The sequence below is a fragment of the Tetrahymena thermophila genome (assembly GCF_000189635.1).
Source record: "Tetrahymena thermophila SB210 genomic scaffold scf_8254645, whole genome shotgun sequence".
Taxonomy (NCBI): Eukaryota; Ciliophora; class Oligohymenophorea; order Hymenostomatida; family Tetrahymenidae; genus Tetrahymena; species Tetrahymena thermophila.
The window spans coordinates 1,057,378-1,077,500 of record NW_002476413.1 but is presented as its reverse complement, the minus strand read 5'-3'; the positions used below and the strand labels follow the sequence as shown (position 1 = coordinate 1,077,500).

The 20,123-nt window shown below is 23.6% G+C and overlaps 5 protein-coding genes across 5 annotated transcripts in view; all 5 read right to left on the bottom strand. All coding sequences in view use genetic code 6, as the record gives it.

Annotated features, from left to right (window-relative positions):
- TTHERM_00125080 (hypothetical protein) overlaps positions 1 to 1,891 on the bottom strand; it is a gene marked incomplete at its 5' end in the record, with an annotated part of 2,849 nt that extends 958 nt beyond the window's left edge. The window contains one exon of the mRNA XM_001016187.2: positions 1 to 1,891. This exon is cut by the window's left edge and continues 958 nt beyond it. Within this exon, the coding sequence (XP_001016187.2) occupies positions 1 to 1,890 (1,890 nt within the window).
- A 1,829-nt stretch (positions 1,892 to 3,720) lies between these two features.
- Positions 3,721 to 8,461, bottom strand: TTHERM_00125090 (transporter family ABC domain protein; the record flags this gene model as incomplete). Its single annotated transcript, XM_001016188.3, has 11 exons — positions 3,721 to 3,774; positions 3,827 to 4,206; positions 4,294 to 4,562; positions 4,624 to 5,194; positions 5,244 to 5,687; positions 5,751 to 6,110; positions 6,282 to 6,680; positions 6,735 to 7,109; positions 7,166 to 7,641; positions 7,775 to 8,251; positions 8,301 to 8,461. The coding sequence occupies 11 exons, from the start codon at positions 8,459 to 8,461 to the stop codon at positions 3,721 to 3,723; spliced, it is 3,966 nt and encodes a 1,321-aa protein (XP_001016188.2).
- Positions 8,462 to 9,916: 1,455 nt separating this feature from the next.
- On the bottom strand, positions 9,917 to 10,225 carry TTHERM_000125089 (hypothetical protein; the record flags this gene model as incomplete). Its single annotated transcript, XM_012797713.1, has 1 exon — positions 9,917 to 10,225. One exon carries the CDS (start codon positions 10,223 to 10,225, stop codon positions 9,917 to 9,919), a length of 309 nt encoding a protein of 102 aa, XP_012653167.1.
- A 972-nt stretch (positions 10,226 to 11,197) lies between these two features.
- On the bottom strand, positions 11,198 to 14,402 carry TTHERM_00125100 (peptidase S45 penicillin amidase; the record flags this gene model as incomplete). Its single annotated transcript, XM_001016189.2, has 9 exons — positions 11,198 to 11,620; positions 11,676 to 11,883; positions 11,945 to 12,350; positions 12,476 to 12,718; positions 12,768 to 13,142; positions 13,205 to 13,333; positions 13,454 to 13,731; positions 13,792 to 13,989; positions 14,083 to 14,402. 9 exons carry the CDS (start codon positions 14,400 to 14,402, stop codon positions 11,198 to 11,200), a joined length of 2,580 nt encoding a protein of 859 aa, XP_001016189.2.
- Positions 14,403 to 15,645: 1,243 nt separating this feature from the next.
- TTHERM_00125110 (peptidase S45 penicillin amidase) lies at positions 15,646 to 19,619 on the bottom strand (the record flags this gene model as incomplete). Its single annotated transcript, XM_001016190.2, has 10 exons — positions 15,646 to 16,068; positions 16,119 to 16,326; positions 16,381 to 16,786; positions 17,122 to 17,364; positions 17,420 to 17,794; positions 17,845 to 17,973; positions 18,261 to 18,317; positions 18,668 to 18,945; positions 19,000 to 19,197; positions 19,300 to 19,619. 10 exons carry the CDS (start codon positions 19,617 to 19,619, stop codon positions 15,646 to 15,648), a joined length of 2,637 nt encoding a protein of 878 aa, XP_001016190.2.
- Positions 19,620 to 20,123: the final 504 nt, after the last annotated feature.

Genomic DNA, 20,123 nt, shown 5'->3' with positions numbered 1-20,123 from the left:
GAGTTTATTGTTTTTTTGTTCAAATTAAATAGAGCTTATATTTATTTAATCAGTCAATTAGACAATACTCATATTGTTTGCTTCATTGGTGGTAAAACTATTTGGAAATGTATCATGAATAGTTGTCATTTATTTTAGTTGATTATTATTTGTCAATAATTAATTTTATAAGGGTTTTATGGATGTGAATCCTACTGCTTCAATTGTAAGCTCTTTATCTATTTTACTTATATTCTTCTTTAATTTAGCTTCTTGTTGTTTAATTTCTTTCTCTCTGTTAACTCTTTGTTTAAAATCATTCATTTACTTTAAAATCCCCTACTTTTTTTTATTTAAATTGGAGTTACTAATTTAATCACTTTTATTTTATTTTTAATTTGACTCATCTTCTTAAGTTAGTAATCCATTTATTTATGGTTTATTTTTTATTTAAGAGTTTTAAGAGTGGTATGAATGTATCTAAAACAAAGTTTAATCACATTATTAATTCTAATTTTTTTGAATATTTGAGAGTGATTCAGGATTTTTCTATTAATTTAAGACTGAATTAATACTAGTTTAGTTGTTTTGTAAATGTGGAGAGGCTATCCTGATTCTGTTTTTAGAATTCCTGCTTGTTAAATTTAAATTAAATGACGAGTCCTACTGCTAATTATTCTAATTTAAGTGTGAAGAATATATTTTTCTTCTAAATTATTAATGGGTTTAAGGTCTATTTCGCTAAGTTTACTATTTATTAGGACTAAATGAAATATCTGAATCAACTTAATAGAAACTTTGAGAAGGCTAAGATATTAAATTTCCTGACTGCTACTTTTTTACATTGCTTTTATTGTCTGGGTTATAAAAGGAATGAGACATTTTAGTCTTAGTGTTTATGTAAAAATTTTATTTGGTCTATGAAGCCTTTTGGGTTAATGGTGCTTCATCCAAACCTTAAATGGACTATAAAGGAACACAATTAATATCATTTATTTATCCTATGCTTTGAAGTTTCATCCTTTTCCTTTCAGTTTACTTTAAAATAATCCTATTGTATACATTTTAACTATATATTGTATTAGATACACATCCAAATAGTCCACTTGATTACACATTTTCATCAGGTCTTTTGTTATTTGACAAGTTTGGGGTTCTTTTTCCACTACTATTATTAATGTTGAAATCATTCTGTATTTCCATCTAATTTGGAGAAGTTGAAGGTTTATTATGGTTATTATTATTTTAATTTCTTCTAAAATTACAAACTGTATTTTAGAAGCATTCGTTCTATTTTTATACTCCTTATTTATTTTTATTAGCAGTTGATATAGTATCAATTCTTTTATCTACTTCTTATTCTAAGGGATTCTCAGTTATTTAAGTTCTAAAACCAAATGGTTTTTTGAGATCCTCTTCTATATTTTCATAATTTTAAGTTAGCTCCTTCTGATTTCTTTAAATAAATCTACTGATCAGCATTTATTTATTTAATGGACTTTTTTCAGAATTAACTATTTTAATCTTTTTATCATTTTCATTTGTTGCATATTTATTATTTAAAATAATGTTATTAGGTTGTTCATTTTTAGTCTATTCTTATACTTTTTCAAATTATTTTAGATGTCTGTTGATAAGCTCCAATCCGTATTAAGGAGTAATATCTTTTAACTTTTTTAAGTTCTATGATCCATCAAAAGTTTATTATTTTTGTGGTTGATTCTTATCCCTATTTCCAGATTTGGAAGAAACATAACGAGGAGACAATTTTACTATTTAAATAAACTACTCATTACAATTTTTAAAATCTTCCTTTAATATCTCATACGCATTTTCTGAAATCATATTATGAAAAAATTATTTTATAATTGCCTTAAAATAACTATGTTTTATCCTTTTACTTTAAGCAAAATTTAAAAAAGGATTTATTTAATTATTGCTATAATTTGTAAATAATTAATGCAAAAATAATGAATTTGATATAATATATTAAGATTTGAATATTATAAGTCTTTTAATTAACAAAATACTCTAATATCACAAACATCATTCATTCATTCATTGAAAGTAATTATGAGAAAAGTATTATTAAATGTACTTTTTAATTAATGGATGGTAATAACTGATTAGATTTCAAGCATGATTAAGTACAAATAAATTATATTCCCAAATAATTGTATTAATAATTAATTAGTAACACAAATTAGTAATTTCAACTTGTTATTTCTAAAATACTTAAAGCAAATAACTTTATTTTTTAGAAATAAATTAGAATTATAAATCATATACAATTAATTATAACCAGTAGTCATATGTTTTTATTATCTTTCTTTTATTTATTTCTTTTAATAAAAATTTATTAGTGGATACTTCCTTCCTCTTCCTGATATTTTAATTAATTCTAAATGATAAAAAGTATTCAATCTCATTTAATTTAATATTATTTTTATTAAATAAGTTTTAAATTTAAAGTTAATTAATATTTAATATAAAAAATAAATTGTTTGTTTGAAAAAATTGCATGCACTATAATTCCTCTTTAATTAAGACAAACATATTTTGAACATTTACTTCCAAACTTAACTTTTAATTTCAACTTTTATTATTAATAATTTAAATGGCTATAAGGGAATGAGAAGTGAATGCATTACTATAATAAATATACAAATTTTAATTAATATACACTATTGTTTATAGGAACAAAGTGGAGTAATAAGGAATTTAAAATACAATGGTGCCAATTATTGTTGATAAGCACTGTAGACTTGTTTGATTAATGATCAAGCTTTTCTTATTGGTTATATAAGAATAGACTTATAATCACTGACTTTTCCTTTTGATATTATAATTTTAAGATTTGGTTATTATTTTATTTTTATAGTTTTTGATTAATATTTTATTGAGTGACAAAATCTAACACTATTTAGTATTAATATTAAGTACATAGTCTTATAATAATCAATTAAGATTGCTGTTATTAATTTTAATACTGGTAAACTAGTTGTATACTAATAATAATATTTAAGTTCGATACTGATGTGTTTCGAGTTGTATATTATTATTAACATAATTATTAAGTTATGTTAAGTATTATTAATCCGCTACAATTACTATACATTAGTCTTAGTTTTTCTATTTAATTTGTTGAGTGTAATCATATTAATTAAGTTAAATTAGGTTTATCGTTAAGTATATATTTCTAATTAATATATTAATAGATGTAAGGTGAGGGTTGAGGGTAATATTTTATCATAAAATAATTTTGTAGTAATTCAATCTTTAATTTTTTTTTATTTAATTACTTATAAAATGGTTCCTCTTGTTGATTTATCATCAAATTAATCAAATTAAAAATTTACTTATAAAATGGTTCCTCTTGTTGATTTATCATCAAATTAATCAAATTAAAAATTTTTTTGAGATATTAATTTTTCAATTTATTGAACATAAAAAAATTTCTATAAGTAAAGAAATAATCCACTCGATTAAATTGTTATCAATTTTATTTATAATTTAATACTCCTTAGTAAAATACTTATAGAGCTAAAATGAGAAATTAAGGTAAAATTTTAAACAGTAAACAAAATAACAAGCTTTTGAATAAATTTATAATAATTCTACTTAAATGATCTATTCCACTAATTATACATATGATATTTTTTTTAATTTTATTAAGTTGAAAAAAATTTATTTATCAATAAAAATTATAACAAATAACATTAATTTATTTAAAGTATTTATTCACCATACACAGCAACAGCAACACATTGTACACCAACGTAGTGCATTCATACCCTATTTTATTTAATTTTATTGTAAAACTTATAATTTATAATAAAATTTTTACCTCACAACTACAGACTTAAACTTCAGACTAAGAAATAGGTGGATCAATAAATTATTGTTAGAAGGTTGCAAAATATGAGAATATTTGTTCTAAATTAGTGTGATGTATACTATACTATTCAATTTTATTTTTAAGATTATTTTCTACAAGATCGAAAACTCTTGAAAAGATAAAATATTATGTTGGTATTTAGTAAATAAGTGTTTTTTCTTAATCAATTATTTTAATTGCATTTTAAAAAGAATTTAAAATTATTGAATCGATCTCTTAAGAAAAACAATTAGGATTCTTTATTAGCTTTAATCTATATCCTTATCCATATTTATTTGATAAATGTTCAGGAGATCCCATACATTAGAATTATCCATTAACAACAATACCTTTTTAAATAAAAATAAATATTAATTTCCAATCATGTGTTAAAAAAAGCAAAATATATTTGCACACATCATCTATATAAGTTTTACCTATCTTAGAGCATAGAGACTCTGCTTCGTTCATTGAGTGAGTTGTTAGTACGATAGATGCATCTTTAAGTTAAAGATTTTATTTTAAGGTATTCCAAAGGAATCTTTTTGCAATAGGATCCAATCCACTAGATGGTTCATCAAAAAACTAAACATTAGGTGAGCCAATTAATGCCATTCCTACACATAATTTTCTTTTATTACCACCTGATAGTATTTCAGATTTCCTATCAATATAAGCTTCTAACTGGAGAGTTTATGTAAAGTACCTATATATTTATTTAATTTGTTATGCTAATAATAAAAAAATATAAATAATTTTTTTTATACTTTATTGCCCTTTCTCTTTTTTCTCCTTATAGCCCCTTTAGAGATGCAAAAAGGGCAAGGTGATCATAAACAGTCAAATCATCCCAAAGATTATCAAATTAAGAGCAGATTCCTACATTTTACCATGCATTTTCATTAGTTTAAATTGCTTATTCTTAGTTGACAAAAACCTATCCTGAAGATGAACTATCCTTTGCAGTAAGTATATTAAAAGTAGTTGTTTTACCGGCTCCGTTAGGACCAAGTAAGCCAAATATTTATTTTTTTTAAACACCAAAACTAATTCCGTTTATAGCTAAGTACTAATTGTCGTATTACTTACTAATATTCCTTGCTGTAATTGGATCGATTTAAGAAGAGGACCTCTATTCTTCTTAAATTACATCTGGATCCCTTTAAATCTATACAATTGGAGTGAATTAATTTTTCCTCTTACAATAGGAAAGTATTTAAGATTTTTCTAGATACATTGCAAATATCAAGTGTAATATACTTGAAATTAAAGCTATAGTGTTCAAAGAACTGTAACCAAAGTAAAGAACTGGCATACTCTCAGGATCTTTTGAATTATCTTTTTTAAGAATAAATTTATTTGAAAAAATTTTATTTAAGATACATACCTATCCCTAAGCTGTTCACTCCAAGTGGGAAAAATACATAGCTTATAATTTAACACGGAGAAAACTTTGCACTGAGGAGAATAAAAGCTAGTCCTAAGTAAAAGTTAACAAACAACTAAAATAAAGGGAAGGCCATATAGGCAGTGTAAGATTTTTCAAACATATAACTGTAAGAATAAGAAGTTGCTACACCAGTAAAAACTGTTACAAAAGACTTGTATGAAATATGTTAAAAATTTTCACCAACTACTGATCTTATATTGCAATAATAGGCTATTATTATTACGACTAAGAAGTAAAACATAGCTAAGATGAAGTCAATTATAAAAGTTCCAAACCAATAAGGTATTAATTTGCATCCCATAACTCTTAGAGTGTATAGCAAATTCTTTTCTCTCTCAATGATAAATGTGGTTCCAGTTGAGTTGCAGATAAAGCAAATGGCTATTTTATTTTATTTTATTTTTATGCATTAATATGTTTACAATATTTATCAATAATTCATACCTATAGTAACAAATATTTAGAAAACTTCAAAACTATCTTTGGCTTAGTGAGCAAAAAAGTAGCCGATTCCAATAATAGTAAAAGGAAATATGTAAGAAATAATTTAGACTGGGTTCTTAAATAGCATTTTGATTCTTCTAATTGCAATTACTTAAGTTTAAGTTTAAAAAGAGAAAAATGGTTCGTCTTTAAGAAATTCAGGAATTTAAATGTTAGAAAAATCAGAGTAACCAATATCGTTTTATCTTTATTATTACTGTTACTGCTATTCCAAATTGAAATATCTTTATTCATCTGTCCCAATACTTACGAAAACATCTTCTAAGGAGTTTATTTGCAAATTTATCATTATATCTCTGTCTATTAATTAATTAAATTATTTTTCAATTTAAAAGTTATCATTAATTAATATTTAAAACATTAAACACTTAATTTTTTTGGAATAATATTGATAAAAAATCTGATTAATTCATTGTGATAAATAAAGTCATTTTTTTATAATTCTGTTAAATTGTATAAATTTGAATTTACCAGATTCAAGTTATTTGAATAAATCACTGAATTAACTAGTGCTACTAAATGGTAGCAAAAACTTTAAACTTTACTCCTATGTCTAAGGATCCTTTTAGCAATTTGGAATATAATGTTTAACAATAGACTCTAATTAAGCTTTTTTTTGGATGAATTGATTTATTTCTGTTTCATTTTCACTTTTACTTTATACTTTCAAGAAATAGCCTACTCCAAATTTATGAATTATGTAATCGACTGTTCCTAAGCATAGCAACTAACCTTAAGCCATAATTCCTATTCTATCAGCTAAAGCCTCTGCTTCTTCTAAATGATGAGTAGTTAGGATAATTATTCTCCCTTCATTTTTAACTTCTCTTAGAATATCCCAAATTTATCTTCTTGTTATAACATCTACACCTATTAAATATTAATTATGACATAAATTAAATTATAATACATTTAAAAAATTACCAGAAGTAGGTTCATCCAAGAAAATAAATTTGGACTTTCCAATTAATGCAATTGCTAAGCATAATTTACGCTTATTACCTCCTGAGAGGTGTTATGCATATTTAAATCTTTCATTATGAAGATTACATTTGCTTATTATATTTTAAATGTCTTCTTAAATAATTTAGTCTGGAATCAATTTTATTCTAGCATAAAACCACAAATGATCTTCCACAGTTAGATTGTCATACAGAATATTCTTTTAACTGCATAATCCAATACTTCTTCTAATTTCATCTAAATCCTTGTCAAGATCTAATCCATTCATAGTAACTTAACCATGTGATTTTTGAATCATACCAGTAATAAGATTTATTGTTGTTGTTTTTCCTGCACCTAATTTTAAATAAATAATAAATATTGTTTATCTATTATATATTGTAAAAACATACCATTGTGTCCTAAAAGACAAAAGATTTAACCCTCATATAAACTTAGTGTTAATTATTTGACAGCATAATAACCATGGAAATGCTTTGTCAGGTTTGAAATTTGCAAACTCTTTACAAGATTAGATGTATCTATTTATTGATGATATAAAGCACTGCTTTTATCTTCAACTTAATTTAAAACACCTGCAACTTATTATTAGAGAGGAGCCTCTCTATCAAAGTTTTAAGAAGCTAATTCTAAATCATTAAATTCAACATATTCTACTGTTGCATTTTGCTATTGTTAACTCTAGCTTTGTTATTTGCAACATAATTTCTTAATCGATTGAAATATGAAGAGTGGGCTTTTTTAAGTTCCATATTCGTTTGGCCAAATTTAATCTAAGTAGAGATAAAGTAAGAGATAAACAGCAATATCGAAAAGTAAAACAAGAATGGCTTCATCCACTGAAAAGTTTACAAAACTAATTGATAATCTTTAAAAAAAAAAAGTAGAAATTTGTTTAAAATTAAAATGAATTGAGACATTTATAAATGTTAAAAAATAACTATCAATTAATTAATTAATCAATAAATAAATCAATCTTAATATCATTAATATGAACTTACTTGTTCAATATGCTCCAACCATCACCCATTAAGCCAAGAGTTAAAGCTGCTTATGGAGCGAGTGAAAGTAAAATAATGAATATTTTATCATTACGAACGTCAGATAAGAGGACAAAGATATACACAAAGCTAAAGAATAAATTGACTAAAGATATTATATCTGAAGCAAGTTTCTGGCTAGTGAAGAAGGAGGTCAAAAAATATAATTTACAAACCATTGCAATTACAAAAGCTATATATAAAATAATGCCTTTCATAAAATTGATACCCTCATAAACTCCACCAATAGAGCATGCTGTGTAATAAAAGATACCAATTATTACGCAAATGCAAGTACTAAAGAGTAGTTATCCCATCATGTAATTCCAGTGGGTCAAGCCCATAATTTTTTGATTTTCTCTCTGTTAGTCTTTTTTTTCTTGTACTATTTCCATCGATGCATATCTAATATATCCATTGATAGACATGCATTAATACCTTATTTACAAATTTAGTAAAAAAACAGGATTTTTAAATTTTAGTTTACATTGGCCAAAGAGTTTTTAATCCAGCAAGGCTATCTACATTTTAAGCTAAGCATGAAAATAGTGTACAAAGAATGGGTACATATATGCTTTGAATAAAAACCTTGGATCTAACTAAGACAATATAGTTTTTTAGAAAAACTACTCTTATTTAATCAAGCATTTTTAACTAAAAATATCTAAATTAATTAATTAATCAAAAATTACCTAATCTGATCACTAACTCTCAATAAATATTATTAATTATCTAAAAAAAGAAAAAATTAAAGCAATAAATTATCAATCTTTAAATTTGATAGTTAAAATAGATTCATTTTGAATTCAATTTCAGAAATAATAAGAAATCTTTTTTTCTACTAAATGTTAAATAAAATTGCTTAATTTATCTATTTAAGTTTCTAATAAAATTTATTTACTTATTTAGCCTAAAAAGCAATTTTATTGGACAACGATTATTTAAAAAAAATTTACTTTTACATTTGGCTATATATGGAATTTAATAAATATGTATAAATAAAGTTTTTAAGTAATTTGGATATTATGGGTGGTGTTTAAAAAAAATAGCTAATGAGAATTTTTGAATTTATTGGCTAGTTATGTTGAATAGAGTTATTGGCTATTAAGGTATAGTTAACTGATAATTTTGTTTACTTAATATTATATACTTTCAATTTTTTATTGTTCAACGATATTAATTTTATTTTAAAAAGATAATAAGGTGGGATTATATTTCAAAAAATAAATTAATAAACTCAATTATCATTTGAAATAATTATCTTTTATAATATATTGATGAAAAAAATTTATTGTATCTTTTTTAATTTTAAAATAATTTTCAGAAGTTGATCCATAATATTCTTTACTATTTAACTCAATACCGTTTAAAGATAAAAAGAAATTAAATTAAGAATTTTTAAAAACATCAAGCAAACTATTTATTACAATTTAAAATAATAAATTCAATACAATTCAAACAAATCATATATCACACGTTTAGGATTATTAAGTAATAAATTAGATATATTTTTGTTGTATGCTACAACATATGCAAGAATTTATTAACAAATTTTATTATTTTCAAAGGGTGAAAATTCGTTAACTAAATTTAAATAATTCACTTTACATAAAGAAAGTTAGTAAAATGTTTTGAAAAAACACTAAACAAACTATTCTTTTAAAAAGGGTCCAGTATTTTTTACATTTATTTCATATTAAAGAAAATATAATTAATTGAAAATGAGGGAATTAAATATTATTTCCAAGAACTTTAAATCAGCAAAAACAATATCTAAAAGTATATCTTATTCAACCAATTTAATTTAAAATGAATTTAAAATATCTTGCTAATATATTTAAAATGAGAAAAATCTTCTTTAATCTTTTATGACTTTATTAAGAATATACTTAAATATATCAAATTATGTTTCATATATTATGTAATTTATTTAGTTTTCATGCTTTTAAAATTGTGTATTCTTATCTAATTCAATTAGATTACCATTTATTTCTAATTATTGTAACCTTATATTTTTTATATGAGTGCCATATTTTAGAAAGTAAATCCATTTTTTTAAAATATATATAGTAGAAGGGATGTAAAGTGTGAAGCAAACATAGATCAAGAATCTGAGTTTTTTTAAAAAGTAGATATCATTTAGCAAGAAGTCAATTATAATTAGAATTATATTTTGACAAACAAATGCAAATGGCAGTATTCTTTTAGAATTAATTTCCTTGTCGCTGTAAATTTTATTTTTATATCTATCTCTTATCTTAACTCTATTAAATCCAGCAAGTTAAGATTCAAAAATATCTTGAAATCTAAAGGAATATTTAATACAAAACCATATACTTTCAATTAGAATTACTATTATAAACAAATACTCAGTGATTGAATCTTTTAAGCAGAGAAATAATAACAAAGCATTTAAAATACCTCCAATAGAAATCTCTACTGATTAGATGATCAGGGGAATAATATTATTTTTGTATTTTAAATGATAGGAGTAGTTTAAAAAACTAAAAAAATTAATAAACCCTAAAATAACAGGTACCAAATAGTTTAACCCATCATTTCCATACATCACTATAAAGATGACGTGCATAATAGTAACAAAATGATGAATAGTACATTCTTACATCCTATACTAAAAGTATTATTATGTTATTAATTGAGGAATAAATCCTAATAATGTTAGAATAATATTTTATCCCGAAGAATATAAATTATAATGATTATGCCATAAGAAAATTAAATACTTATTTAATATTATTGATAGGATCAAAATTATAGGCAAGAAGAGTATTCCTTCATATCTAACCATTATCACTGCATTTGATAAAGATATAAATTCAGATATTTATTAAAGTCCAGTTAAAAAAGCTATCCAGTTTCGTTGATCTTTAGCTATCACTTTAGAGTAATTAATAAACATATAATTTGTGGAATTGTAATTTAATATAAATCAAATTATCAAAATATTCAATATTTAATTGAAAAATATCAAATAAATAATATATTATTGAAATTGGATTTAGTTTTGTATAAATATCTAAAAATTATATAATTTTGAACACAATGAAGTTGGAATATTAAATTTAATAAAAAATTGATATTTTGATTTATCATATATAGCTAATCTAGTTATTGAAAATTTGAATGATAAGTAGCCTTCTTGTTTTTTTATTTATATTTATCAGAATTTATCTGACAGATCATCCTGTAATTTTATGAAAAACAAAAGGCTCTTAATTTTTTATTTAATAAAAATGTTTATTATAAAAAAATTTTAAGGATAAAAAAAATATGAATAAATACAATGAATTTAAAAAATATATCCATTTACAAGAGATTAATTTTGTATTAAATCGTCATTTAAAATTTAATTAATTAAATGCTTCACAATTCACTATTGTTTTATTTATTAGAATTTTAAGCTGGAGCAAGGTATTCGAGAGTTTAATAATATTTTTTATTTTATCTGAAAAGTTCAAAACCTCTTTCCATGTTTACATATCCAAAATCTTTATGAATTTTAAATTAGTCGTCATAATGAGGAGAGAAAAGGCTTTCAGAAATACCTGTATCAATAATCCAGTAATCTTTTCCTTATTTATCCATGTCAACTACCATCCTATAATTTGCTCCATAAGCAGACTCGAATGTACCTCCTCTCCAATTCTAGATTGAAACGGCCACTGTTCTTCTGTTTCCAAAGCTTTCAACTTATCTGTTGTAAATATCTCTCAAAATTGGTATTTTAGCAAATGCAGTATGAGGATAGTTATTTTTATGTATTATACCCCACTCCCATTCCTTTACCTATAAAAAAAATAAATATAATTATCACTCTATTAATAATATTATTTCTTTTTACTTCAGATGTTCCAAACTCATTAGTCATATAATCTTCAACTTAAGCAAAAGCAATTAAGAGGTTATATAAGCAAGAGTATTTTTAATTTTTATTTTCTTCAGTTTTACACCAGAACTGATCAAAGTCTTTTTCGTTTTATTCTTTACTCCATTTTTTGATTTAATTGAAGTAAAAATGCTCAAATTGAGGACCCATTGTTAAAGTGTATCTTAGTTTATTTAATATTTAGTAATTTTTAAAATTAAAGTAAAGTTTATAAAAATAGAAACCTGTCAAATGATGTTGTGTTAAAAGAATGAAGCAAGCTTTTGGAAAAGATGTATTCCCATCCTAAGAAAATAGTAGCTTAGTAACTGTTTGCATCTATTCTGTAATCCCAATCTTTTAGGTGATTAATCATTCTTAGAGCCTTTTCATATTCTTATTAACTTAAAATAGTTTGTGCTTTGCTGTTAAAGATTTTAAAAAGATAAGGAAGAATATCTTATCCATAAGAATCAACAGTGTCTGCTTACATCTTTTTCATATCTTCTATGTCAAATTTTAATCCTTTTTTGATCTTTTCTTCTATCATTTAAGTAATACGATAAGCTCTTGGTGTAGAAATTAAGTTTACTGATAAGAAACCCTTTAAATTGTCTGTAGCAAATTTGTTATTAGCTGTGACTACAAATCCTGATAATAATTAGAAAAAATAAGGTTGGTTAATTTTTATTCTTTGTAATTTTTTAAATGATCATTATTATATTGAATAAATTAAATTTATCCAAGCATATTCTCATTTTTAATTTTTAAAATACCTTTGCGAGGATTATGTACTTAAGGTTATTCTTTAGGGGTAGTAAAACGAACCCAATCTTGCTCAGTTGTAGTACCATCCTTGATGAATTAAGAATGGATAGTATTTTTATGTACAGGAATTCTACCATATCCATAAAAACCTATATTTCCATCAGTTGTTGCATAGACAACTGAAAGAACTGGACCTACTATATGTCCAAATCCATCTAAAACTTACTAATGATTCTTAGCTCTATATAATTCTAATAATAAAATTGACTAAAAAGGTTTTAATATAAATTATTATATTACTTAAAACAGAACTAACTAGTGTAGATTTTCTAATTTCACCATTCCAGCAGAGTGATGCCGAAAAACCTAAATCAATTAATGGATTTGTGGCAAATTTATCAAATTTGTATGAAACTATAGGACCTCTGTGAGTATACTTTACTTCAAGGACATGGGGTTCGTCTTTACCTTTAATTTTGATGTTTTCTTTGATAACTTTAATCTCTTTCCATTATCCATCAACCAGATAAGTGTTACCCTTAATTTCTTCCTTATAGAGATCTGAAGTATCTGCAAATAGTACTGTAGTTCCCCAAGCAGCATAATCTGTTCTACCATTTTAAATGAGAGGAATACCTGAAATAGATGAACCAATTGCAACTATACCTTCATCCTCTATTTATTTTATTTTATTTTATTTTTAACAGTTGGAAGCTAAAAATAAATTATTTAATTACCTATCAACATTTCATTTTAAATCCAAGTGCATGGAATTGAATTTGAAAGGTGAGGATCATTTGCAAGTAAAGGCTTTCCAGATTTAGTATGATTTCCGTGAATTACCCATGCATTGCTTCCATTAGGGACTAGTTAAATATTAAATTAATTAATTAAGTTAGTTTATTATTCAATTGAAAAATAAATAAAATTTATAAAGCTATAAAAATTTTATGAATTGGAAATCAAAAGTAGTTAATAGAAATTACCTGATAATAATTCAAATAATACGTTTTAGATGGAAGTTGAAAGATAAGCTTGCTTTTACTATTCTGTAAAGTTAGCTCTTTTAGAAAAAGATTTTCCATTGATGTATTTTTGATAAAGATTTTCTTATTTCAAATCTTCATCATCAACAACTGTAACTTCTACAAATTGGGATTCAGAGTTACCTGCAAACATTTTTATTGCTACATCTTCAGTGAATTAATTAGCTAAATTTGTTCTGATTGGCTCCCAAATATACTCATAACCAAGTAGTAGGAACCTAAATTATTTATATATTAAAAGATTTAATGAAAATATAATATCAATTGCTTTTCATTACATTATTCTTTCATTTATTATGACATCTGCGGGTGTAAAATCTTAGAATGTGATACCACTGATAACAAATTCTAAAGGTTTAACAGAGAGAGAGTGATAGTAAAAATTGAATCCATCACAATATGCTTGAATGACGTCTAATTCTTCTTTTTCTAACTTTGTAATAATATCCTCTGCTATTCTTTGTAGTCCAAGTGTCCTTTTTACAAAAATTATTTTAAGTAAATAGTTTACATCGATTGTTGAAATGATGATCTTATTTATATTTTAAGTATTTATATATGAATTTTACTTGAAGAAAATATCATATGGCAAGCCTGCTTCGCCTCTCAAAGAGCTAACTTCACCTCTCCCTAACTTTGTTTTTAAGAAAATTTAAAACAGCCTGTCTTAAGCATGGACATATCCTTGACCAAAAGAAGCGCCATATATATTCTTTGCTTTGATGTGAGGAATAGCATATTGATCTCTAGATATTTCTACCTTTCCATACTTCTAATGCTAGTGATATACTACTCCATTGTAGTTTCTACACTCCCAAATATAAACTCCTACTATTAAGATAGCTAATATCAATAATAGGCTTGTGCAGAGCTTTTTTACTAATCTCATAAGTATTATTTACAAATTGTTTAAATTTAATTAATTTGATAAATATTATATCTTTTTTTGATGATCTGATTTTATAAATGATTCAAATATCTTATCTTATAAATAAAACTTATAATCATCATAAATTTTAAAAAATTAGAGAGATAAGATGCGCAAATCTTAACTAAATGATCCTATGTAAAGTTTTAGTAACATTTTCTTACTATCAAATAGGATTATTGTTAGAAATAAAATTTGTAAGCTATTTTTATCTACTTTTGTAATGAAATTAAGTAAAATAAAATATATTTTTTCTGAAATTAAATGCAAATAAAATGATATTTAAAGAGTAAAAAGTTGATAAAATAATTATTTGTAATTTGGAAAGAAAATGAATTTAAGCAAATTTTTTTTCAATGCAATTTGCTAGTAATAACAAAAAGTCTGTAAATTGATAACTTAATAAAAATTGGGTAAATAATTAGAATCAAGTAATCTAAATAAGAGAAGCCTGAAATTTGTTTTTATTCCAAAATTTTACTTTTTATCATACCAAAAAATCTAAAATTTATGATTTTTTGTTTAGTTTACAAATTTGTAAATATCTTGTAGAAGCAAGTAAAATAAGCTTTTTAACTAAAAAAATAGTGATAAATAAATAATAATCTTCAATAAAATATTACTTAGCTAAATTAAATTTTAAAAATTATAATACAAACTAAATTTCTTATTTCAAAATATTTTAAATTTTAATAATTTAAAACTCTTATAAAAAGTTGTATTTTAAGGTATTAACATAAACTTATCTTTTTCTTTAATTAAAAGCATTAATAAATTGTTTTATATGTATTATTTCTATTAATAGATTGATTATCCTTTAATCAATATTCTTTAATTTTTCTATTTTAATAAAAATAAAAAATTTTAAAATAATGAAGACTATGAATTTTTTGGTTTAATAAATAGAAAAATGTATATTTATTTTCAAACCTAAATCATAGATAGATATTTAATTGTTGCTTCTATCAATTCTGCAGTTTCACCCTTTCATGTGGTTAATTATTAATTAACCCTATTCAAATTCTTCTAGTTTGAGAATATTAGATGCTCTTTAATGTTTACAGTTTAGATATATGAGACAATAAGTTTAGATAAACATAAATACAGTTTTTATATAAAAATATATTTATCATTCATTTTTTAAGGAATTAGTTAACAATTTACAAATAAATTAATGTTATTTAAAGCTATAAAGAAAAATTAATCAAATATCTGTATTATTTTATTTGTTTAGTTTCTTAGAATCTTTATAATATTCCAAAACTTTTAAATATTTTTGATTCTTTTTGAATGATTCCAAACCCCTCTCCATTCTGAGGTAACCAAAATTTTTATGAATTTTAAATTAATCATCATAATGAGGAGAAAGAACGCTCTCAGAAACACCTGTATCGGTAATCCAAAAATCTTTTCCATTTTCATCCATATCTGCAACCATTCTATAATTAGCTCCATAAGCTGAAGAAAAAGAACCAAAGCGCCAATTTTAAATTGCTACAGCTACAGTTCTTCTATTACCAAAGCTTTAAACAGATCTGTTATATATTTTATTGAGGATAGGAATATTTGCAAAGGCTGTATGAGGATAATTATTTGTATGGATAATACCCCATTCCCACTTTTTAACCTATTTTTTAAAATTATTTAAAGCAAATAAATTTTACTAAATGAATTTACTTCAGGTGTTCCAAATTCCTTTTCCATATAGCTTTCTACTTTAGAAAAGGCAATAAACAGATTGTAAAGACAAGAAAATTATTAGCCTTTATTTTCTTCAGTTTTACACCAGAATTAATCAAAATCTTTTTCATTTCCTTCTAAGCTCCATTTTTAAATTTCCTTAAGATAAAAGTGTTCAAATAAATGTCCCATAGTCAAGAATTATCTAATATTAACAATTTTTCTTTAATTTTTTATAAATTTTATATTTAATTTTAACCTGTCATACTCAGTCGACTAAAATTAATGGAGTAAACTTTTGGCAAAAAAGTACTCCCATCCCATAAAAATTGTTGCTTAATAGCTATTTGCATCAATCCTGCAATCCCAACCTTCAAGATGGCTAATCATTCTTAATCCCTATTCATATTGTTCTGGTTTGAGAATATTAGATGCTCTTTCTTTAAATAGTTTAAAAAGATGAGGCAAAATATCACAGCCATATGAATCAACAGTGTCAGCTTACATTTTCTTCATGTCCTCAACATCTATTTTCTTTCCATTTTTAATATACTCTTCTATCATTTAAGATATACGGTATGCTCTAGGAGTAGAATTCAAATTAACAGATAAAAATCCTTTCATATTATCAGTAGCAAATTTATTATTAGCAGTAACAATATATCCTATTTACATTTAAATTTAATAATTAATTATTTTTTGTTTTAAAACTTTGTAAAAAGATCTTATTTTAATAAAAAATTCCTTTTAATAAAATTAATTGAATACTTTAGATCCTCATTAATTGAGAAACCAAAATCCATAATTTAGAAATTATGGAAAAAAATCAAAATGTCTCATTTAAGGTTCAAATATTTTATAAAATAAGGGAGGTGATTCAAGGAAATTTATGGTATTTATTATAATTTGAATAAAAAATTGATAAACTATTATTTAAAATTAAATATTTAGGATAAAATCTAAATATTGAAATATTCAAATAATTTGACGATTTATTTACCCTTTGTAGGATTATGAGATTATGGTTATTCTGATGGGGTAGTAAAACGAACCCAGTCTTACTCTGTTGTTGTACCGTCTTTTATAAACTAAGATTGAATAGTGTTTTTATGGATAGGTATCTTACCATATCCATAAAAGCCAATATCTCCATCAGCAGTAGCATAAGAAACAGCTAGTACTGGACCTACAATATCACCAAATCCTTCTAACACTTATTAATGAGTTTTTGCTCTTAAGATTTCTTAAAAAATGAATTTAAATTTTATATGAATAAATTTATTGTTAATCTAAATTACTTTAGGTTGCTCTAATTTGTGTTGCTTATTTGATTTCTCCATTCCAGCAAATAGAAGCTGAAAAGCCTAATTAAATTAAAGGGTTTGGAGCAAATTTATCAAACTTATATGAAATAATAGGTCCTCTATGAGTATAATTTACATCTAAAATATATGGTTCTTCCTTTCCTTTAATATATATTTTTTCTTAAACAGTTTTAATTTATCTCCATTCTCCATCAACAAGATATTTATCATCTTTTATTTCTTCTTTGTATAGATCAGAAGTGTCAGCAAAAAGAACAGTATTTCCCCAAGCTAAATAATCAGTTCTTCCATTTAATATAAGAGGACTACCAGCTAATGTAGCACCTATTGCGTTTACTCCTTCATCCTCTAAATTGATATAAAAATTATTTAACTGTATTTGCAAATAATAAATGTACCAATAATTATTTCATTTTAATATTAAGCGGAAGGGATATTATTTGTTAAATGAGGGTCACTGGCAAGGATAGGTTTTCCTGATTTTGTATGATTTCCATGAACAACCCATGCATTACTACCATTAGGAACTTTTTTTAGAATAAATTTAAATGAGTTTATGTTTATTAATCACTAACATAAAATATTTTCACTTCTAAAACATTTTCTAAGATTCTCAAGAAATTTAACAAATTTTTAATTTTAACATATCTAATTAATCTTTTATAAAGCTGGCAAAAATATATTTCAAGTTAGTATTAAAAAATATGAGAAATCTTATATTTGCAAAAAAATTTGATAAAAGCTATTAATTTTAGACTTTCTGTTACTATTAATCTATATTTAAAATTTTTTTTTTTGATTGAGTAAATACTACCGTAATTAGTTGTGGAAGTATTATTAAATGAGTTATTTATGGTAAAGAGCAGTAAAACTATTCAATAAAGGATAATAATTTTTTTAATATTCTTTAGATTTTTTCTTATACTAATTAAATTTTTGACGAAGGCTAAAACAATAATGAAAATGCCTGAATCATAAATTTTTGATTAAGCTTATTTATTAAATGTCAAATATGTTTGATTAAAAATGTATAATTTTTTTGTTATACTTTATAGAAAATTCAGAGAAAGATTTTTGAAAAAGTAGTAGAAGTATAATTCTAATTTTTTTCTAAATTAAGTAAAGCGGATTTATTAAAGATAATTTGTAGAAAAAATCAACTTATTTTAAGAAAATTAAAGATAATAAATATAAAATTAAATTGTAAGAAAGCTGATGTACCTGATTATAATTCTAATAGCACTTCTTGTAGAGAAGAGGTGATAAAAGCTTGCTTTTATTCTTCTGTAAATTCAGCTCTGTGTGAAAATGATTTACCTTTCACAAATTTTTCATAAAGGTTTTACCTTTTCAAATCTTCATCATTAGTTATTGTAACATCTACAAACTAAGAATCTGTATTTCCAGCAAACATTTTAATAGCAATTTCCTCATTAAATTAGTTAGCTAAACTAGTCCTGATTGGTTCAAAGACATATTCATATCCAAGCAAGAGAAATCTTTTTAATTTAAAATAAATTCATTATCCTTAATTTTTTTGTTAATTTTAATACATCATTCTGTCATTTATCATAATATCAACTGGAGTATATTCTTATAAGCTAGCTCCAGTGATAATAAATTCTATTGGTCTAACATGAAGCTCCTTTTGATAAAGGTTAAATCCATCACAATATGCTTGAACTATTTCAAGTTCTTCCTTTGGTAGTTTTTCTATTATTTCTTCTGCTATCCTTTTTAATCCAAGGGTTCTTTTATTATAAAAAGTTAATTAAGCATTTATTAATAAGTATTTAATTTAAAAAAAATATTTTAAGTGATAAATTCCAACAGATTTTTGATAATTTTTATACTTGAAAAATATATCATATGGTAATCCAGCTTCTCCCTTCAACTAACTCATTTCTCCTCTTGCAAGTTTAGTCTTTATAAACACTTAAAATAATCTATCTTAAGCATGTGCATATCCTTATCCAAAAACAGCACCCAAAAACGTTTTAGCCTTAATGTGAGGAATTCCTTAATTGTCTCTAGATATCTCAACTTTACCATATTTTTCAAAATTATGATAAACAGTTCCGTTATAATCTCTATATTCTAAAACAAATATAGAAATTGCTAAAACAGACAAAAGAACCAAAATGGTTAAACTAGCTTTTTTTATAAAACTCATAATATTATTTTAAATCAAAGATTTAATATTGAATATTTTTATAAAAAAGTAATTATATGTTTAAAACATACCAGGATTTAAAGTAAACAAAAGATTATAGCTTTGATAAAAAATCAGAAATTTTAATAAAGTTTTGCATTTCTGTTGTAACAATAAATTTTTTTATAAACTCTTTAATAAGTAATCATAAGAAATTTTTAAATAATTACACTTTGAATTTTATGAATTATATTAAAAATCAGAATATATATAACCAATAAATATAATCTAAAATACTGAAATAGATAAAATTAGCAAAATATTATTTTAAACTTAAAAAATAGATTTTTAATTATTATAATTTTAAGCTTAACATAAATTTTAAGCTTAGATTTAAATTTCACAAAAAATAGATATATGTAAGCAAGGAAAGGAAACAAGCAACCAAAATAATCCAAAATGTTATTAAATTGTTTTGAATTATTTGAAATATATTTAAGAAATAGATTTTTTAAAATTTATTTT